Source organism: Hyalella azteca, unplaced genomic scaffold (assembly GCF_000764305.2).
Source record: "Hyalella azteca isolate HAZT.00-mixed unplaced genomic scaffold, Hazt_2.0.2 contig916, whole genome shotgun sequence".
In the NCBI taxonomy this organism is placed as follows: domain Eukaryota; kingdom Metazoa; phylum Arthropoda; class Malacostraca; order Amphipoda; family Hyalellidae; genus Hyalella; species Hyalella azteca.
The window spans coordinates 110,631-133,134 of NW_025931250.1; the positions used below are offsets into that span (position 1 = coordinate 110,631).

The 22,504-nt window shown below is 36.0% G+C and overlaps 1 protein-coding gene across 4 annotated transcripts; it reads right to left on the reverse strand.

The window, feature by feature from the left end:
* Positions 1-2,919: 2,919 nt before the first annotated feature.
* LOC108682253 (calcineurin subunit B type 2) lies at positions 2,920-21,180 on the reverse strand. Of its 4 annotated transcripts, none has more exons than XM_018171386.1 (6): positions 20,925-21,180; positions 16,253-16,292; positions 11,321-11,329; positions 8,578-8,754; positions 7,866-7,987; positions 2,920-7,279 (listed from the first exon to the last, which is right to left on the reverse strand). In XM_018171386.1, exons 1-6 carry the CDS (start codon positions 21,027-21,029, stop codon positions 7,109-7,111), a joined length of 624 nt encoding a protein of 207 aa, XP_018026875.1. In that variant the 5' UTR covers positions 21,030-21,180; the 3' UTR covers positions 2,920-7,108. The 4 variants fall into 4 exon arrangements, with proteins under 4 accessions (XP_018026875.1, XP_018026874.1, XP_018026877.1 ...); XM_018171385.1 differs by lacking the exon at positions 11,321-11,329 and adding an exon at positions 11,784-11,810; XM_018171388.2 differs by lacking the exons at positions 11,321-11,329; positions 20,925-21,180 and adding exons at positions 11,784-11,810; positions 18,916-19,083.
* Positions 21,181-22,504: the final 1,324 nt, after the last annotated feature.

The following is a 22,504-nucleotide window of genomic DNA, read 5'->3' on the forward strand; positions in this document are numbered from 1 at the left end:
CTGTGGGGCAAATAAACTGAGCATTAGACTGTGAAATCCTCCCATTTCCCTTAGCGTATGCAGACCTGAGATGACTGCATGGTAAGCTATACATCATCGATCTTCTTTGGATCATGTCATTTTGTTGTAATATTATTACTATGAATAATATGCTATTGTACTTCTAAGGTGATCCGATGGCAGCGTGTGTTACGCTATATGCTTGCGCTCTTCTGAACGAAATCTACATTGTTAGTGAACTGTTGGCTGAGACGAATCAACTGATAATTCTATATACTACCAGACTTGACGTTGAACTAAGGTTTAATTAAAAGTTATTTTTGGACGAATAACTTTAATTAAACGTTGCTTCAACGTTATTTGCCTGATGGGTTGAGGTATGCATGATTGTGGTGAGTTGAACCTCGTGACGATGAACTCGTTATATCAATTCAATATTGTTGAAGCTCGGTCTCGGTTTATTTTTATCACGATTGCTATTTTATTCGCCTTGTCCGATTCTGTTGGAGTTTTAATTCAACCTAAGTAGCTGATAGAAACATGACCGATCCTTTTAAACTTCTTGCAATTCACGAGACTTTCGATAATTAATTGGACGCGAAACACACGTCTTTTTCCGATACTTTCTTCTCAGTCAGAAATGGTTCCAAATACCTGGTTTTGTGTTTAAATTATCTATAAGAATATACATTATTCCTTGAAATTGGTGCAAACGGAAGCTGGCCTCTGTCAGAAAGTCGTCATTTCAGGTTAATATTATTTTGGTACGGTTTTGTCTCTGGTTAATTGCTCGTTGGTTGCTCTAAATCTTGGATATTTTCTCATAGGCTTCATGAATATTGCTTTGTTTGCCTGTGGTAACGTAGCAATGTTTATATGCGAGTTCATCGCTAGAAACCTCTATCAAATTTGCCAGCTATTTGACGGGAAGTCATAGGCATTTACTAAATCATATCTTCTTTGTAACGTAGCTCATTCGTGTCTCGTATTTGTGTTTATTCCAGCTCTTGTGTTTTTTAAATTGTTTTGAGAGCTTTTTGGCGTATGATGTGCTCGTTATTTTGTTGAAGATTGGACAAAATTAGCATGTTATTTTAACAATAGGTGAAGTATTGCGAAACTGGTGAAGTTTTATATCTTCGATAGAAAAGTCGCATGTTTGCGTTAACTTAAAGTTGACTCGTCGTGTGAGTGCTGAAACGTACGTTGTGCACTGTAAGTAAGAATGCGAGTGATGTTTTGAAGACTTTAATGAACTTGGTTCATTATTATATTACGTGGTGCTGCTCCTGTATATACGACCCGCGATCAGCATTGCGCTCCTCCATATCTTACCTACCTTATTCTTAACCTCCCTTCATCTCCTCCTTCACCCCCCTTCTTCTCCTTAACCTCCCTTCCTCTCCTCCTTAACAGCCCTTCCTTTCCAATTTTCCTTCGACCATATTAATCCTTTCTCTCCGTGTGCCCTTTACCTCCAGCCGATCAAGACAGCTAGAACAGCAAGCCGGAATCATTATAGCAATCATTTCTAAATATTCCTGCAAAAAGATCTTCCCCTTGTTTGTACTCGTGGTTTGCTGCCACTAATCCATAAATTCGTTGAAGGTTCGTGCTGGCATCATTTGGCTTCTGTATTAAAGATATAGTGCTTTTACTGTTAAGCTAATTCAACGGCCAAAACATTTTATGCTAAATTCATTTATAAGTGGAATTTTTTGCACCTGAGATAAAATTCGCGAGATGATTAAAGCCTTTTAATTTGATTAAATCTTTACAATTTCGACCTAGCTCATGAGAAGTTTTTACAGTGAAAATCGCACCCAATGACAATCCCATAAAAATCCGATTCTCAACCATGCCCTAAGTTTAGTTTGAATACTGGCATTTTTACCGTGATCTTGGCTTGCTGTCCTAACAGTTACTTCTTTCATTAAAAGTCGCCCTCGGTACTAAAACTTCCTCCCAAATTCTTATCTGAATAATTCCTTGTCCAGGTTTCGTAAGTTTTGCGCGCGCTTTCTTAGCTCCCCGCTACCGATTCTGATTACGATCTTGCGATTGTGTTCGATGTGAGCGAATACTGTTCTCGTTTTCTCTTAAATATGCAGTCTGGACTCGGTGATTTACAATGATTAATGCGTGATTACGTGATTGAACTACGTGGATAATAATGATGCTAACCTGCGTGATACGCGATTGATTTATATCAATGATTTATACGGAATAATGTAATAAAATTTAGTTTTCTAGGTTCACGGTAATGCAAATGTAACTAACTACATCTGCATTGACATAAACATTACACTAAATTCTGTTCATCAAATATAAAACCTCTATTTGTGAACTAGTGATATCAATATTCGCTCACATCGCTTACAACATCGCTTACAGTCGCTCTTACCTTACATCCTTGCTGGGTGATGATACATCACCACTCGAATGTTACACGAGTCGATGGATGATGTCCCGGGACTCTGATGATGTATGCAGTGCTTGTGTCCCCTTATCCCTAGTCCCGCCATGGGCTACTCAGGTGGTTACTATTCATTATTTTCATCTATTCATACAAGTTACTTCATTTTGTTAGGTGTAAATAAATTGTGTAACATGTTCAGTCGTTATCTTTTTTCCGAGTAACATGATTAGAAAATTTGTGTGCAAATGTTTCTATAACTGGCGCTCGCTGACATATAAGTATGAATTTGACTTACCATTCATTATGATGGACTTACCATTCATTAGCTTGGGTAACGGCCTAAATCTGAACAAACTACGAGAAAACCCAAGTCCCCTACCAAGTGCTCATACATAGTACAATTAGTACGGTATAAGATGAGGCGCTCAATTGCATGCAAATAACACACACCGTAGAAGAAAAAATCCTGGAAAAGATATTGCGGGTAAATACCGCACATGTTGAACAGGTAAACTTTACTGAATTATTCAAGTGCAGTGAAGAGAATATACAATAAATTTTAAGAGTTGCTCGCGCTTTAAGATTCGCGGCGACCTGAAGTTGCAGCAGAGGCAAGTAGAAAAGGCAAATGCAGGCATTGCAAATGTAAAATGAATACAAAAGGAGTTTATATGGTGGTTCAGAAATCAACCTGTTAACAGGAGCCTTACAGGAGGATGAATGGCCTTAATTGCAAGAATTTTATCCGGGTAGTTTAAACTACAGCAAAATGTAATAAATGATACATAATAATGGTACAGTACTTGTCCATTTATATGCGAAAATGAATAATGGTACAGTACTTGTCCATTTATATGCGAAAATGAATAATGGTACAGTACTTGTCCATTTATATGCGAAAATGAATAATGGTACAGTACTTGTCCATTTATATGCGAAAATGAATTACAGAAGATATTCCCAATTTTTAGAGACTGGGCATCAAAGAACTTGATACTAGAACAAAATTTCATTAATTTAAAACCATTTTTCCACATGAGGCGTGGCTGCAAGAGACGATTCTTACGGGCTGTAATTGTCTCATGGTCGAGCCCTCGCGCAGAACATTTCATTACAATTTAAATCACGATGTCGAGTATAATAATTTGTCTTAGTGTTCAAACAACAAAATTCCGAAATAAAACCGATTCGTTTTATTTTCTTCAATAAGAGAGAAGAAAATTTCAAATTTGCCCAGTGGAACGACGTTTTTTTTTTAAAGAGTTTGAAGGCTCCTGCAGTCTCTGCAGTTTTTTGAGAGCACAAGACGCTCAAGCAACAATTCAAAGTCGTAAAGTGCTTAAAAGTTGTCCACTTGGTGGATAGTTGGTTGTTATTCTGTCCATACGAAATAATTTCCATCAGTCACGGAAATAGTAAAGCTGAAATCACGCAAAAAAACAAGCCTGCAACAAGAAGGGAATGATCGTGATGAGATTAAAATCATGTAAGGGGACTCACAATTGCGAAAAAGATCACGATCTTTGGAGGGTAAGAGTGCTAGGTTAATACACCATGAGTAGAAACACTAAATCAACATTAATTCTTAAACACGCGCGATACTTAAAAATACACGGCAAGATATACACAAGGTGAAACAGTTTAGTACAAATTGAGCCTATAATTTAGGTAGCTAATACACTAGCTCTTTCCAGTTTGTATAAAATCTCCTCAAATACCTTTCAACAAAACGGCAAAAGATTAGGTTATTCCTGATCAACCGTTGCGACGAAATTATGATAATGAAATGTAAACGTATAAACATGGCTTACGTGTACGGGAATCTATAACGGTCACGGCTGTTCAAGACATCTAAAAGGAAGATGTAGGCTTTGGTTACAAGAAATAGATTGAGATGGATTCGACACGTGCAAGCTTGGAAAAGAACCACCAAGGTAACGTCTCACCAAACCGAGAACGTTTCAGCATAAAGAATTCTATGATGATGACCAATAGGCATAAAATACGATAAAAATCCAGTTTACAACGACGAAAATTTTGTAACCGATATACTGGAAAAATTACCTACAGAACATATTTATATTTCTGAAGATAAAAGAACAAAACGCTTTGTAACGATTATACAAAACAGCGATTAATAATGTACCTAGGGCTACATGCATGATATTTTTGGCATGAAATATTGCACGATTACAGACCAACATTGCGAGTGTGATTACTTCTTAGCACAGCAGGAGTAAGATAGATGTAACATATCATTCGTCATCAGTTTTTAACAAATGATTAGAGAACGCGGCCAATGTGAGTATCTCGCGTTGTAACAAGCGGACGAGAAGCTGGTTTACTTACACGTGATTTAACAAAAGCGGGCATTGCAATTCACAATTAGGAATTTTTGAAACGTGGACAAAAATTGCACAAAGCGACAAAAATTGCATCGAACACGATGTAAGAAACTCTACCACCTTACTCATCTATTCAGCCGATCAAATACTCCCTCAAACCCGCTCATGTTCCAGATTACTTTTGGTATTCGAACAATGAATCTGAATACGAATATTTGAATAAGTTCTTTCGAAGACAATTGCGGCGAATGCTGTCCTTGTCCTACTGAACTCAAGACGTTGGATGACAGTGGCAATAGGAGAGGAATAAGGTGGAAGAAAATGAGCAATAAGGATTGAAGCGAAAGGAAGGAGGATTGTAGGAAGATGAAAAGTAAGCAAGTCGCCCTACCGTGCACAAGGCAGCACACACAAGCTACGGGGCGGGAAGGCTTACGTACAAAAGACGTCAAAAGAGCTACACTAAACGCGGTACATAGATGCGCGGGAGGATCGATCCTGCAAATGTTTGAATAACAACCGAATTTAATGGCCACGGGGCATTTGTTGTAGCGGTACAACTAGATAAAGTGGAACCTCGCAATTCGTTATAATCCAATTTGAACCAGAATAATTGCAACTGGACACAGTAAATTAATTAATAGAAAAAAATCCGATGCAGTCAATTTCAATCAAAGCTGTTGCTTAAACTTGATTTCATAAATTTCAGTCTATCTTGTTATGCATAGCGTGACTTCATTACTTCTAATTGATTCCATGATATTTGGTCGATCCAACCTTGGATTTGCATCCAGCTCTGAGCTACCCACTTATATGAAATGTAGAGCAGACACACATACAACATCGAGAAAATGACAACATAAATCAGGTAATTAAAGCGCTGCAAACAAAGCGACCATCACCTACGGGAGCACAGAAAGCGTCTCTAATTTTCACACCTACAAAATAAAAGTACCTATAATGAAAAATTTACACCAAGATTTACCATTTGAATCTCTTCGTAAGATTGCGAAGAGATTCAAGGCAATTTGTTGACTTGAATCTCTTTAAATATTGGCCTAACCCAAAGTGAAGGAAGTCAATACCGCAGAAGACCATGTAACAGCAAATACTTAGTAAGCAAGTTCATAATCATATGCTAAGCTATCAAATCCTGTATCAGATGTTCCAAATTAAATTGCTTAATTTTAATATTTAAGTACACGACAAACAAGTTTCAAAAGTTTCTGTCTGACAGACCCATTCACGAGTACACACGGAGAATGTTAGGGACCTTACACAAAAAGTCAATGATTTGGCATAAGCAAAGTTAACAAACAAGGGTGGTGCTATCAAGGCTGCAAACACTGACACATGAGCTGAATATTGTGATTATTTCAATCAAAGACAGGCATAGCCTGATCTAACAATACCAAACTGATAACTTCCAGCAAGTTTTTCAATTAACACAAAGGAGCAACGAATAATAAGTGAAGTTTGTACGGCCAACTGCAACAATTCAGAAGAATAGATGTAGGTATAGTAGAGGTAAATAGCCTTATTTTGATCGAACATCAAATGAATGACTACAACATTGAGGAAAAAGTACGATTCCTATGATGAATAAAATGACAATGACGCGTTTTGAAGCAGCTTGCATATGAAAGCCAAATTCAACTTGCATAATGATGAGAACTAACATATTGTTCGAATTTCCATCACGAACCAAATTACAAATTCAGCGCTGACACTGAACGCCCATCTTAGTGCGGGAATACGCCTAGACCGAGACATTGTCTGGCATGTTTTTTTGTATTTAAAGCACACAAGAAGATAAATAAGATTAGGGCGTTCATACTAACTTGGTTAGGAGTACAACTCATTAAACTATCAAAGCCTTCACGATAACAGCACACATCACGAGATAATAAGATGATATCATTACCACAACATACAACAGCAAAATGTGATGACAAACACAGCAGCGGGAGAGGCTTAGGTATTGACCCATCACTGTCCAAATGTCGTGTGGTTCACACAAAAAAAAAAGCAAAAAGATTGATGAATTTGTCCATCTGGGCAGTGAAGGATCAAAAAAGTGTTCCGAGCCTTGAATACATCGTTGCTGCTCACAGGTTGCAGATAAGCAAATGCAACAAGATATGCTAAAAGTGCGAAATTTATATATTGAACTCGTAATTTTAAGATTTTGCAGTTTTTCCCCTATGAGCAGCAGTTGGTATATATTCGAGCCATGTACTCCCCTTTTCTAAGAAGCTCCCGCGTTCGGATCAGAGAAATGATGAATAAAAATGAGAGGAAGTCAAGATGAAGAATTTTGCTGCATTGAGAGCAAGTCCTCCATCTAGACGTCAACAACCATCTTTTTATGGACGTCTGTGTTTCCGACGACAGTGCAGAACTCCTCAAAACTGATCTTGCCATCTTCGTCCTTGTCGGCAAAGAGCACAGTTTTGTCGACGATCTGCTGAAGTTGCGTGTCCTTCAGGTTGTTACCCACCATCATCTTCAGGACCTGCACATCATAATTAGAAATAAACGATGTGCTCACCAGTGGCTTGCGAGTGGAGATAAAGGTTTAATCCAGAAATCCCACATCATAATATAAGTTGAAAAATTCTTTAAGTTGAGATGCAGAAAAGAAAATTATGGAAAAGTTCAAAGCAAAGTTGCATGTGCTTTGGTTTTAATAATTAAAGCAATAAAACACAGCCTGAAACATGATTGGCGATACAGAACATCTACCAGCTGTAGTTCATGGTATCTAAATATGAGGAAGTACCATATATACTCTACAAAAGAAAAATTGTTTTAAGGCACTCAAATTGCTCCTTTCTTCAAATAAATTAATCAATTCTATATGAATACATTAAACTACGTCGCATTAAAAGTACAGAGGTCGTACTATCAAAACTCGCCCAAGCCTACACAGCAGCCATTTTTCTCTCTGTGATTGGAAGGTTTAGCTTATGATTTATGAAGTCGTCAGTGATTGGCTGAAGGAGTTCTGATTTCATAAATATTAATGGAAGTACAGCTCTCCTGATAACAGAAATATACATCAGTAGACAAGTGTTTAATGTGAGTTGAACTGTATTGACCTGGAAGAGCTCGCCATTGGAGATGTACCCATCGTTGTCCATGTCGTAGATGCGGAACGCAAACCGCATCTTGCTCTCTTTGTCACCTTTGACGCTGAACTGTGACATGCCTTGTATGAACTCTGCAATAATTCATACAATTTGTATCATAAATCAATACTTGTTGACACAAAGTTTACAATGTGTTCGAGCCATGTTTACATTTTTTTATTCAAAGTTTACCATTTTTGATGCAAAATTTTTGAGTTATAGCTTTAAATTGCCTGTGCACACCTTAGTATTTTGCACTCATTATCAATGTTCGACATTATCTGAACAAAGGTGGTAATAAGAAAATTATCAAGTAATAAATATCAGTGCATTCGTTGCTCACCAATTTTAGCATTTTTAGTACAAGATATAAACAATAGCATTTGACACAATGAGAATCATTTTATGAATATTTGAATTTATGATATTCAACATAAGAAATTAACTGGTAAGTAAAATTCAGAGTTTTGAGGCAGACTGGATAACACAGTCAAACTAAGAAAATGGGCTTGAGAACTTCAACCAGACCTCTAATATTGACTTGAAAACTAACTTCATAACTAAAAAAGTGGCAGTAGAAGCAACACAAGTTCTGCAAGTATTTTCATTTGCAGGGAAAGTAGGAAAAAGATGGAGACTTAGGCTCTAGTTTGTTACCTTAGCCTTGTGCCACATCCCTTACCTTTAAAGTCAACTTCTCCATTGCCATCAGCATCAAATATATCGATGACCCTTTGGACAAGCGGATTTTGTTGTAGCTCAGGTAAGGACATGAACTCCTCAACGCTCAGCGACCCAGAGTTGTCCAAGTCCAGCTTACGGAACCTCTTGCCCAGCCGCCGGATCTCGTCCGCATCAACTGCAGGAGCCGTAATGAAGAGACCAAAACACCATCAGTTATGATGTAGTGGCAGCATCACATCAGTGAGGTAGTGGCAGCATCACATCAGTGAGGTAGAGGCAGCGTCACATCAGTGAGGTGGAGGCAGCGTCACAGCAGTGAGGTGGAGGCAGCGTTACATCAGTGAGGTGGAGGCAGCATTACATCAGTGAGGTGGAGGCAGCGTTACATCAGTGATGTGGAGGCAGCAGTCAAATAGTTGCAGTAATGCAGTAATCAGTAGATGTGATGTCATACAAAGACGTGGCAGTGGTGTCACCAGGCAATAATCCATTACCAGATTCAGCAGAAGTAGGTTCCACCAGCAATGGTAGTGACAGCAAAACATGGGGAGCGAGAACAAAAATCAGTTTTGAGAAATGAAGAGCTCAATGAATGAGGTCATTTAATTAAAAATGAACTTAGATTAAATTACAACAAGAAATAGTGTGATGGGAATGAAATCATTTTGTTGTGACAGGTTATTCATCACATTATTTGAAATGCTATCTGACTGTGACAGTTGCAGTATATCAGGTATGTCAAGATAACAGGACTAAAACTATATTAGAACTGATCTAGGGACAGTTTATAGCACAGATCAAGGAGCCATGATGTGGGTTAATAATTATTGTTACGAAGAGATGATTAGAAAATATTTCATGCTTGATCAGATAAAATTTAATTATATTACTTAAGATATCACAGGAAGGCAAATCCAACAACCTGGTGAGAAGGGTACAGACACACTCAAGTTTTAAGACTAAAACAATGCATAATAAAATGTTTTAGGGAAGAAACACCATTGCACTCTTTTAATGGGAAAGCTGATCATTAAGGAGACGGCAGTAATGAGTAACATGAGAGGAATTTACTCAACAATAAATACCACATGGCATGGGTGAAGAATCTAAGGAAGCTATGAGTGAGGCAGAGTAATCTGGTACATATGTAGATGGAATTGTAATTATAGCCACCAAATTTTCAAGGTCACAAATTTAAACATGCAGTTAAGGCTGAATAGTAAATGACCAACTGCCCTTGCAAGAGAAAGAAACAAAGATGCAACAGAGTTGACCAGAAAAATTGGCTGAGATCAGCAACACGAGTCAAATACAAAATTCTACCCCACCTCAAGGAATAGCTTAGATGAAGTACCTATGGCTTTGATGTCAAAGATTGAAGCAGAGATTGTGGGTCAAAATTATTTTTACTGATTTTACATCATATTGTACCCCCATGAAATTAGGTTTTAGCATTACCATACAAAATTCTGACAATAATTGCATCAAAAAAATACAAAATTTAAATTGACCAAAAACACATCAACCTAAAAATTTATCATTAATAATAATGATCACAAACACCTGGAACAACAGGAATGACTTGCAAAGCAAGAGCTTAAATGAGAAATCTCATGCAAAATGTGGTCTCGATTAAATTAATTCAATAAACATTAGATTAAAATTAGCATTAAAGCAGGAATTGGAGTATCAAATTTAATATTTTTTTATCAAAAACAAGAAATTCTAATATGTTGGCATTATGAAATTTCTAAGCTACATAACTTCATGTGAATATAGTTGACAATGGAACACCAAGAGCTAAGAATGGAGAATATTTCAGACATAACAACATTAGGTGCAATAGTATTGACTCTTACTGCACACAGATATTGTACAGCAAGAATGGATGATTCAACTTTGCACTGTAACCTCAATACTATTAACCAGAAAATCAAACCAGTTATTTGCATTTCAATGCAAATTAAATGATCCTAACAAATAATGTCTATGGTTTTGAAGGAGCTTAGATTTTACCTCAAGAATCTTTTCATGGCAAAGATACACCATAAGAATCTCCAATCATTTCAAAATTTTGTCAATAAACAAGCATATGGGTAGGCTAAATACAGAGGTGGAGAAGTAAAAACTATTGATAAATCTTGGCAAGCATAAGTGAAACCGATGAATGAGACATGAGCACGCCTAGGGCCATACTATCAGAAATAACTTTTGTACACTAAATACACATAGCAGGCAATTTCTCATCTCTGATTGGCAGGTTCAGCCCAGAAAGCTGTCAGTGATTGACTGCAGCAGTTACAAACTCTCAATCATTTTCAGCGCATTTTCTCATTTATGGAAAAAATGCACTATTGTGCTCGCCAATTTTGTCTGTCTGTCTGTCTGTTGGTCTGTGTGTCCATCCGTGACCTCAAGTTTTCGTCGACGAGAAAATGCACGCTCTGTCACTCACTGCAGTGAGTACTGAGTTATATTTTTGATAGTATGGCCCCAGAAGACACAGGGAGACCTGCAACATGGGGGAGAGCAAGAAGGGGGTGCAAGCAGCCAAGTGGGTAGTGGTAGTAAGGGCTTGTGTGGAGCACTTTGTGACAGTCAGTAATAGGTCCTCTGATATCACATGACCATTTTTACAAAGGTTGGCGAGACAGAGAGCTGACAAATAGAATAAAATCTGTTGTTTCTCTGCCAGAAGGAAACGGCAGGAGAAATGCAAGAATAATGGCATCACTACTTACACTGGACGCCTTAAGAAGAACTTTACTGTACCAAAGCAATGAACGACTCGGTACGCCGAGGATGGGAGGAGGAAAAAAAAAAGAATTAGATCATACTGATCCTTCAATACTTACAAAACCAAAGTTTACAACACAGAGACCTGGCAACAACTGAGAAAATGATACAAGAGTGTGATAGCTCCCACAAAGAGCATGATATGGCTTACAAAATCTAGTAAACAATGAATCCTTCATCCTCACACACAAAATCTCAATGAAATCAATCATCATTTTGAGAAAAAAACTTTTTTGTATGCTGTAATTTATGATAATGAGCAAGTTGGGCATTCAAATTTGAAAACTTTGATCCAGTAATTGAACTGAGCATAAATGGACCATACTATAGCATAGGTGGGAGCTTCCACAAGAGAATGAGTACTGAAGCACAAAGGAGATGAAAAAGTTGCCAGATTATTTCACTCACACATCTGGAATCCATACTCTGAAGAAGCTGCAACAGAACAGATAAGATGAATATTGCACTCTGGAATACATGCATGAGGTCTGGTGAAAGAACACAACACTTTCTGCAGGGAGGCCTGCAGGGCAGAACGAGTGGCACAGAATCATGGGATTAACGCAACTATTGGACTCAACGCTTTGCATCTAATGGGATCAAAATATTTCTGGGTCATCATGATTTGATTTTCAAATTTGAAAAGGGATAAAAAGTCTCAGGGTCACTGGGTCAGGTTATTCAGATTCAAATGGGTTAAAAAAATCTCAGGGTCATTGGTCTTGTTGTTCTGTTATTTATTTGTATGGGACAAAAATATCAGGATCATTGGGCTAACTTGTTCAGATTTGAATGGGCTAAAAAATAATTATCAGGGAAAAGTTACTCAAATTTTAAGTTTACTTTCTTCCAAAATTCCAGACAGGATCTAATTTTCATGATATTGATGAAATTTCTAAGTGAATTAAAAACATGTTTGCAAGTCAAATAATTAGAAATTTGAGTAATCTTTTAATAGATATGTGAATTTGAGTCATATTATTGAGGATACAAAATTATTTCCTAAGGGGATACAAAGTTATATTCCTAAGATGAGTGCTTTTAAATCAGTAAATTTGCTAACTTGAATCAAACTGGAAGACTAATTTTGTCTGTGTAATTAAGAGTATTAAACTAGTCAAACTCATTGAGTAATATTATAGGCTGTAATTATTACCTAGCTCATCAGACAAATTATTGTGGATTACAGCAGCCAAACAACAAAACTCGTCTTAGGCAAAGAGGAACTGACAACTCTACACAATTGCAATTTTTATGACATTCCCTAACCAGCATCAATATCAGTTGTTCCTATAATGTATTTCATGAAATGAATTTATTCATGATACATCCTACAGAACAAGATCTCTAAATGCCATTTTTCTGAATGTATTTAATTTGTAACTCAACTTACTGCAATAAATGCAGCTAGTTTAAAGACAAACATATAACATTAATCAAAATTTATTATGATAGATATTCTATGTTTTGATATCTAAATTTTCTATATTATATCAAATCCTCAAATCTGATGATAGATGATCTCCTGCACACAAGCAGAAGATAATGAGATAATCTTTGACAAGTATCATCATAATCATCATTTCTCTATACTCATCAACATTATACTCATAGATATACTAGTCATCATAATTATCATCTTTTTATACTTCATTGATTCATTAGCATCAGTACAGCCAGCCTAATCAAACTACATCTGTTCATGTAAAAAAGATTGGACAACAGGAATATTTATTATAATTGACTGATGGAGTATTAAAGATGTTTCAGTTCTAAAGGAGAAATAATGTCAATCACCTATGGAAGCTTCTATAGTAAAAATATTTTCTGTTCATTCAATTGGTGCCCTGGAACCTTGACTATTGTCAATGATGCATTCATTGAACATGCTTTCATTCAAATAAAATAAAAAATAACTATCCATCATATGTATTATTCATTAGAAAAATTAGTTGAATAGAGCTAAAAATTCATTTTTTATCAGAAGAGTTAAATAACACCTAGCATGTCATCAAATTAAAAAATTAAAACAATTATAACACTCAATGATTTTAATTGAGTGTACTTGATCAACAATTTATGTTCTCCGGTTAATTTCCAGATGGTTGCACAAGATGGATGAAGATGCACAAGATGATGGTTGCACAATGGCAAAACTGACTGTAAAAGGACCTTCTACATTTATTAAATAGTTGCATTAATACGTCAATTTTCTCGTTGAAATATTGAAACATAATTCCTATTTTGCAAACCTTTCATGAAATTTTTAGATGCACTTTCTAGATGAGATTTTTAGTCCCCATTGACTAGAGGAAGAAATTGCTAAGATTTTTGAAGAACTTTACATTCCAACATTAAATCATTTTCTTTACACGATTAACATTAATTATTTTATAACTAAAGCTAGAATACTGCTATTATGTTGACCTTAAAATGAGCTTTTGCTAAAATGTTGACCTTGCTGGCAAAAGAGCCCTGCTGACATCAAAGAAAATTTGAAAAAAATTTCTGCCAAGATCATGAGCAAATTAAATTTGTAGTCCGCTCTAGTGGTAACTAAGGTAAAGCTTGCAGTTCTAGAATCCATGAATTAGAGCTCAGCCAGATTTTTGATAACAAACATCCTGGCTGTCTGATAAATATGGTATTTATTTGTCATATATAGATATATTCCAAGCACATTGTAATTAGTTGAAAATTGTCCCAAAATATTAATTAATTGGATATTTTTGAGTATCAGCAAACTAGACGATTAGAGCATTTGCAAAAAATTAACTTAGAAACGAAATAATAGAGAAAATTTCAAGCCTTTTTTGGACCATGTTCATAAATCGTGCAAAATCTTTACCAATCTTGAATGATGATCAGATTGTTTCCACTTAGCAAAAAACAAACAGTACTATTATTCTAAATAGTATTTAGATATGATACCTGGTATCACTCCATTTTTTACTGTAGAAAATGAAAAAAATAGTTCCTGATAGAGAAAAACTTTCCATTTGCAAACCTTTCAGCATACATTTATTCACTCCTCAACAAAATAACTGCTGAATTACAAATTGACAAAATTATCAATGATTATGTCAATGCGTATATTAATAATTAAATGGCATATCAAGAATATTAAAAAAAAATATTCAACCTGATGATCACTTCCACAACCTTCATCAATGAAAGACTTGGAACATACTAATAGTTATTCCTCTCCATCTACCTTGCATCACATTACAAAACCTTAAATTCAGTTCTTCTTTAATCAAGTACATAACCAACTCGATAATGCCTACCATCAACTTATAGCCAGTAAGCAATTTAGGCCATAATAAACAAACATTTCTAACTGTACAGGTAGAGAATATTTCCAATTAACTTCCAAATCATTTCTTTTCTTGACAAAAAAAAGACTAATTTGAGCAACATAACTGAAATCACTCATACAGTTAGTGACAAAAATATTTGTACAACATATTCTTTCCAATGTTTTTGGAATAACTAAAAAATTAATGAATGTATGAGCTTAAGATTGGATTGAACCAAGCAGTATGTAATTGGCAAAATAACACTACATTTTCAGAACAAAATCTAACATCAAAACATTTTAACAAGCAAAAATTTCCCAACATCTCCAGATGCAATGATTCATAGTTTGAAAATACCTACTAACATAGTTGCAATATTAATAATCAATGCTATGTCCTTTCATCTCGATAATCTCCAGGACTCTCTTTCTATAGTTCTTGATGAGATTTGCAGTGGTGAGTGGTATATAATTATCTGAGTTCATTATTTCATCAATTTGAACTAACTTTGAGGTGCCACTTGAGGAGAAACAACCCAAATGCATCATTTACCCACCCCCATGGTTGACTGTTGAGATTGTGTTGTTTGGAAGGAAAGCATACCTTCTAAGCGCCAAATATTCTTTGTACTACTATTTCCATGTTGCTCAATTTTTGTTTTGTCCCTCCATAATACTTGGTTCCAAAAGACTTCCCCTTGTCCACGTAAGATCTTACAAATGCAAAATGAGCACCAACAGGATGTCGTGTATGAAGTCGGCATCATCCATGCAGGCCATTCATGTTGGGACGACACTGTATGGAACGCTGACTCACGCTTGTTCCCTTACCGGCTAATCTATTGACAATGCCCTTCAACACCTCTCTCGTATTAATTTTTACCTCACAAAAGTTTTTGAACTGCTTGTTCCAATAGTATGGGCTTCCCGCCTTGTCCAGGTAACATGTGTGCAGTACCAAACTCTAAAAATTTCTTTATCACCAACTGTACTGCGGTTCTTGGAATATTCAGGCATTTTGAGATGCAACCATAACCATTGCCAGATTTGGACAAGTCAATAATTTTACTTCTCAAATCCACATTAGGCTCCTTCATCTTGCCCATCATGAAGTTTGCAGTCGATTAGCATGAACCAGATACCTTAGCAAATCTCATCAAAAACTATAGAAAGATACTGCTGGAGGTTATGAAAATGTAGGACATGCCATTGATTATTAATATTACAAGTACAACTATGTTACTTTGTTCCAACTGCATGAATGATTGTGTCTGAAGGTTTTGGGAATTTTTGCATGTTAAAAGTTTTGAAATTGCATTTTGTTCTGAAAATATTGCATTATTTTTCATATTACATACTGCTTAGTTCAATTAAATTGGAGGCTCATACATTCATTAATTTTTTAGTTATTCAAGAAAACATTGAAAAGAAAGTGGTGTACAAATAATTTTGTCCTTAAATCAAAATTGAATAGGTCCCTCACTTAATCTCCAATAACACTGAAAATTGGTACAATTCCCAGCTTTCATTTCCATTACTGCAGAAAATATTGAGCCTTGGCTACAGACATCACACTCACAGTTGGAGCACATCTCCATCGGCAGTGAAGAATCATTTCCCTGCAAACAAATACAGGGAATTATTCAACATAATAACTTCAATGTACCATCATGATAAAGAAGTCTGAATAAAAAGAAGCAGTCTGAATAAAATTTCATTTAAATAAATTGTTCATTTATAACATCATTTTAAGCTTTCCTAAATATTTGTTAATGTTTAGACAAATCTTAGGGTCCAACAAAACCAGTGACAAATATTTGCATTTTATTCCCTGTGACAAATCTCTGATAAACATAAATGGAAATCATGAACTTTTATAATTTAACCTACTTAGTACATTGGCTCCATGAAGCAATTTAATGATAATATAACAGTTAGTGTACACTCAAGAATTGGCATTGAGTCAGAGAAGGTAATGGAAATCCTAATTTGAAGCAAAATATTTATTTGAAATTTGTATGAAATTTTTTATTGATTAGCAGACCAGTTGGTTTGATTCAAGCCAAAAAGTACCTCAACTTAGCTGCAATCTGAATAGCATTGAACTCCTGGGGCTAAATGTTCCAAAGGATTAAAAAAAATATAACTCAGTACTCACTGCAGTGAGTGACAGAGAGTGCATTTTCTCATCGACAAAAACTTGAGGTCACGGACAGACAGACAGACGGACATGGCAAGCACAATAGTGCATTTTTTACATAAATGAGAAAATGCGCTAAAAAGAGAGATATTGTCCAATCATGATATAGAGCAGACAATTAAAAAAAACGCATTGGTTTAATACCAAAATTTTACACAATTCTAAACCAAAATTTACCAAGCAGATTGATTCATTTCAAATAGTTCTCAAGCTTAGTTATCAAGTTGAAATGATCATTTATTAGCAATTTTTAATTCTCTAACAGTAACACCATATAGTTCAAAATTTCATTCAATGTCAATATATATATGGCAATAATGGTATCCAGGACACTTCACAGGTCTACTCATTGGGCTCGAAAAGGAAAAGTCTAACAAGTCTCTGCTTCCATGCTTTCCCACTAGGCCCACTACTCCTTCTAAGTGTAGAAACACTTTATTTTAAAATTAGCATTCCAAAAATATAGGCTAATCAACCTTCAATGATGCATAAGTTGCCACCCAGCAGCTACAGCACCTAACTTGCTAAGTACTTGTCAATAAAACCACTAAATAGTAAATACTGGTCAAAATTACAATTTGTAGGGTTTGGTTGCCACATAATAAATTTTTTTTATAGGTACCGTAAAATGGGGTAACTTAGACCACTTTTTTCTTTATAAATGATGCCATTTTTTTACTAGCTAAATTAAACTTACAAACTTGAGGAAAGTGTCATAAGACTCTGTACTCTGTAGAGTCTGAAACATAAAGAAAAAACATAAATAGCCTGTCAAACATAAAATATGTTATATATGGTAATTTTATATTAACTTCCAAGCCGGTCTATGTTACCCCGTCAGGGCTGACATTAGGTGGTCTAAGTTACCCCATTTGGGGGCGGCGCCCCCCATTTGCAAACTATGACACTTTCCAAAAATTTGTCATTTGCATATGTAACTAGAAGAGTTCTACTACAATGCATGAAAACCTGGAGTTATTTAACCAAAAAAATAAAAAAATTGGAGGGGGTACTCTGACAGGCTTTAAATAATAGCTCTTTTTTGTGGGTCACATTTTTAATTTTTTAACCTATTAGATATGCAAACTTTTTAAATCTTTCTATTCTGTTATGTAGCCTCAGTATTAGGCCTTTAATGCCGATCAACAAAATTTTTCTTTGTCAAATAGTTTTTGAGTCATGGGGGTTTTGTTAAAAAAACGAAAAGTGGTCTAAGTTACCCCGCCGGTCTAAGTTGCCCCATTTTACGGTAGTGCTATAAAGTTGGGGTGGGGCTCTGTTTTGTTTTGTTTTGTTAGTTGGGGTGGGGCCTTAGTGTCTGGGTCCCAGAAAAACTTTTTTATTTACAGACAGATCACTTTGAAACTTGATACACATGTGTAAAACAGAATTCTAAGACATTTTTGTTTGTGTAAATTTTTCGAAAAAACTAAAGGAAACTTGAAATTCTTAGAAAACAGCCAAAAGGGGGTACGATAAACAGCCAAAAAGGGAGTACAATAAACAGCCAAAAAGGGGGTACGAAAAGTACTCTAGTACCTACTAGCTATAATTACATGTTTATTAATGAAATGAATGATCTGGCACAAGTTTCCAATTCTATTAAAAATTTGTCCTCTTCTGGCTGCAAGATTTCTGGAATAGCTAATTAGAAAAATTCCAATCCTGCTAATTAAAATGCATGTCTTGCATACTATATAGCTATCATTTGATAACCATTTTTGTTTACAAATGTACGTACCTATTGCCCATTTTATGAAGCATGTCATCAAATTTTGTTTGTATAACCTACAGTTAACAATTAACATAGATAATTTCATAAACATTAATCAATTCATTCTGTGCAAAAAAAAACTAGTATAAATTCAAATTACTGGAATTGAAAAAAAATATCAAATTATCGTGATTTTGGAAGGGTCAAGTACTCGATAGTGCTAGACATTCTACGTTTTCTACCTAAAGTAAAAGTAGTACCTAGAACTCTAAATTTCTGAAAACGATCTAAGAAACTTAAAAATACAACAGATAAAGAGATTTCTTACCATCTTTGCACAAGATTGAGCAAAAGGTCGTTAAAAAATAATACTAATTACAATGAGATCACGAATAAAACGGATAGAACACCAGCACCAGCGGCGGCACGTCAGTCAAGGTCTAAACTCTACGATGACACTGGTCGGACGAAAAAGAATCGGATAAGAACTTACTTTAATAAACTCTCGCGTCAATAACTATAAAATACAAAATGCAATCTATTCAAACTATAAATTATCTTATAGAACTCTCGGTATAAAAAGAAAGTGTTTATGTCTTCGAGCTTAAAGCATGGGCAATAAAATACTGGTGTTCAAGTGCGCATGAGCGAAAGTTGAGCCAAGGGCACCTGCTGATGAGGGGAAAGGAGCGGCAACTTCAAATTAACGCAAAGCTGAAACACCTAAAATACATATATTATAGAACAATTATGAAGTTTTTCTCAAATGTATTAGGAAATTTAGATCAATGGAGGCAATCAAAACGCAAAAATGAAATGACATTTCTTCGTGTTCGTGTTATTGATATATAAAAAATCTTATTTCAAAATAATAAAAGCCTTTTTTCCGTGCTAACAACCATTTCTAGTAAACAAAAATAAATAATAATAAAAAAATAACATCATAGTGATAATATGATTAAACATTTAAAATAAATTCGTCCGGACTCATTTAATTAAAATCCGATATCAACGCAGACAAAATGCTAGCGGTTAAAGTTCAGAGTACCAAGATTGGCACAGAGAGGCGCGGGTTCGATCCCAGCTCTGTGCGCCAGTTTCTGGACAGAATCGGCAAGGAGGCCGGGCGGTTAAGCACAGCAGAATTGTAGCAGTGAGTTGTGAGTTCGAGACCGCAAAATGCTGTGAATGTTCTGCGATGTTAGGAATCGTCGACAGGCCTACGGCCTAATAAACGCTGAAACCGCTATTATTATTATTATGGCGAACTTTTCGACCATGCATATTTGCATTATTTTGTTTTGGCTTACAAGATAATTTATAAATTCACTTGGAACAGGAAAAATCAATTTTTGGAGCAAACAAACAATTTAAATAAAGTTTGTCTTTCATGTTATTATCTACAATCTTTAACCAATGTATAAATATAACAATATTTTGATAAATAATTATTTTAAAAAACGTAAATTGAAAGTTTGGTTTTAACTTAAAATAATCATAGAATTGCGGTCCACATAATAAATTTCCCCAAAGAAAATTGAAAATTAGAATTCACATATTTACTATACATGGAAAAATTTAAAAAAAATATCATTTGCTACTAGTGCATCTAAATGAAACGAGTCAGCCTATTATGTGTGGCTGTTTCAGAAAAAACAAAAATTACTGCAAAAAGTTTTTTTAATTTTCCGGTTTCTCCAATTTTGATCAATACATCAATCAGTAAGCCAAACATCACTAAATCAAAGGCATCTAAAATTATAAGCTGGACTGTCAATTATTTTAATTGAAATAATGTGCAAAATAGTCTTATACGGTATTGCAAGTTTCATTCGCTAACGAGTAAACCCGGTAACATAACGTACATCATATATTAGACGTTCTTATATTGATTGCAACTGAATTGTTAAACAAATGTAGTAAAGACATTTTACTGGCTGCTATAATAGTGATATTGGCTGCCCTATTTGCACGGCCTTGCACTAGCTACGTTATTAATTTTACTGCTTGCCGTATTATATGAATTACAATGTCTGCTGTATAAAAAACAATAAAACAACAACTGCTGTATTAACTACAGTAACACCGCATCTATTAAGTTATTATTATCAAGTGCATTACAATATCTGCTGCATTAAGTACACTGCAAAGGCTGCCGTAATAATTACATAATAATGGCTGCCGTATCAAGTTCATTACAATGGCTGTCGTATTAAGTACATTACAATGACTGCCGAATTAAGTACATTAGTATTAAGTATGATTGTTAAACACAGTATGTAAGTATTATCAAGTACATAATTAAGTAAGCTGTCATGTATCGCAACACCCACGCACCTTCTGCTTGGTGCCCGCAGCAGCAGACGACGTAGCGCTGGCTGGTGTGGATGACGATGCAGGTTTACTACCTCCTCCTGCCTTAGCAGGTGTTTTCGGAGGCATACTAAGTGCCAAGAATATTTTATTAGAACTCCTATAAACTGGAGTTTAGTGTGTTATTATTTAGTCTCTCACACTAGAACTCCTTTCTCAACGTGTTATTACTTGAAATATTCAAGTCTTTACTTCCTCAACTAACTTACTGCCTAACGGACACTGTTTTATTGGAAAAAGAAGAAACTCTTACAAGAAATTTTGCATACCATTGAATATATCCATTAGTTGCGAATATTTATGATGGGGCATATTTCCTGAGCTAAAGCTGCAGGCTACGTCTACTCTTCATGGCACGTAGCAGTAGCACAACTGCTACCTACACTCAGTGCAATAAAAAGTTACACGTCTAAATTGCTTTGTCGACGCACCTACTTTTCTCCACCAGGAAACGATAATTTTCATTTGGTGACTTGTATGAGCGTGGTTTCAGTACAAGTTCCGCCATGTGTAACTATTGTCTAATGAACTGTCCTCGAACTCGTTCAGACTGTCCGCGCACTCGTTCAGACAGTCCGCGCACTCGTTCAGACTGTCCGCCCCCTCGTTAAGACTGTCCGCGCACTCGTTAAGACTGTCATCGCCCTCGTTAAGACTTTCCGCGCACTCGTTCAGACTGTCCGCCCCCTCGTTAAGACTGTCCGCGCCATCGTTCAGACTGTCCGCGCCCTCGTTAAGACTATCCGCCCCCTCGTTAAGACTGTCCGCCCCCTCGTTAAGACTGTCCGCGCCATCGTTGAGACTGTCCGCCCCATCGTTAAGACTGTCCGCGCCCTCGTTAAGACTGTCCGCGCCATCGTTGAGACTATCCGCCCCCTCGTTAAGACTGTCCGCCCCCTCGTTAAGACTGTCCGCGCCATCGTTGAGACTGTCCGCCCCATCGTTAAGACTGTCCGCGCCCTCGTTAAGACTGTCCGCGCCATCGTTGAGACTGTCCGCCCCATCGTTCAGACTGTTCGCCCCCTCGTTAAGACTGTCCGCCCCCTCATTAAGACTGTTCGCGTCCTCGTTCAGACTGTCCGCGCACTCTTCAAGACTGTATTAGCAAGCACTATGCGACTTCGGCCGTTCTTCTCAACACCGAAAAAAGAGCGGCAGTTATTATGTCACTTTCACTCACTGTTTGACAGGCAGACACTGTTTTTACCAATGAAACCCGTCAACAACAAAAGTTTTCACGGAAACCGACATTTCTTGAACTATCCATTGCAGAAGCAGCATTTTCACACATTTAAAGTAATTTCAATGTTTTTTATTCAAACAAATTCAACTTTTTAATTCGATTCGGATTTAACTGTCCGTCGTCATCGCGTACAGATGTTATCCATCCCACCAATTAAGCATCAACGTTGATTGGGCGTTGTTATTGTTGTTGAACGTTGATTGAACGAAATAAACATATTTAATCAAAATTTTTCTTAACCAAGTCGCTCATGATTAAGGCAATTTCAACGAAATTAACTCGTAATCAACGTTGCTTAAAT

Excerpts from the sequence above, each read along its gene's own strand:
- LOC108682253 (XM_018171385.1), bottom strand. The coding sequence starts at position 21,029 with ATGCCTCCGAAAACACCTGCTAAGGCAGGAGGAGGTAGTAAACCTGCA. Across the intron at positions 16,293-20,924 it reads CTGCGGGCACCAAGCAGAAG|GGAAATGATTCTTCACTGCC; the intron begins GTGCGTGGGTGT and ends ATTTGTTTGCAG. Across the intron at positions 7,280-7,865 it reads CCAATGGCGAGCTCTTCCAG|GTCCTGAAGATGATGGTGGG; the intron begins GTCAATACAGTT and ends TATGATGTGCAG.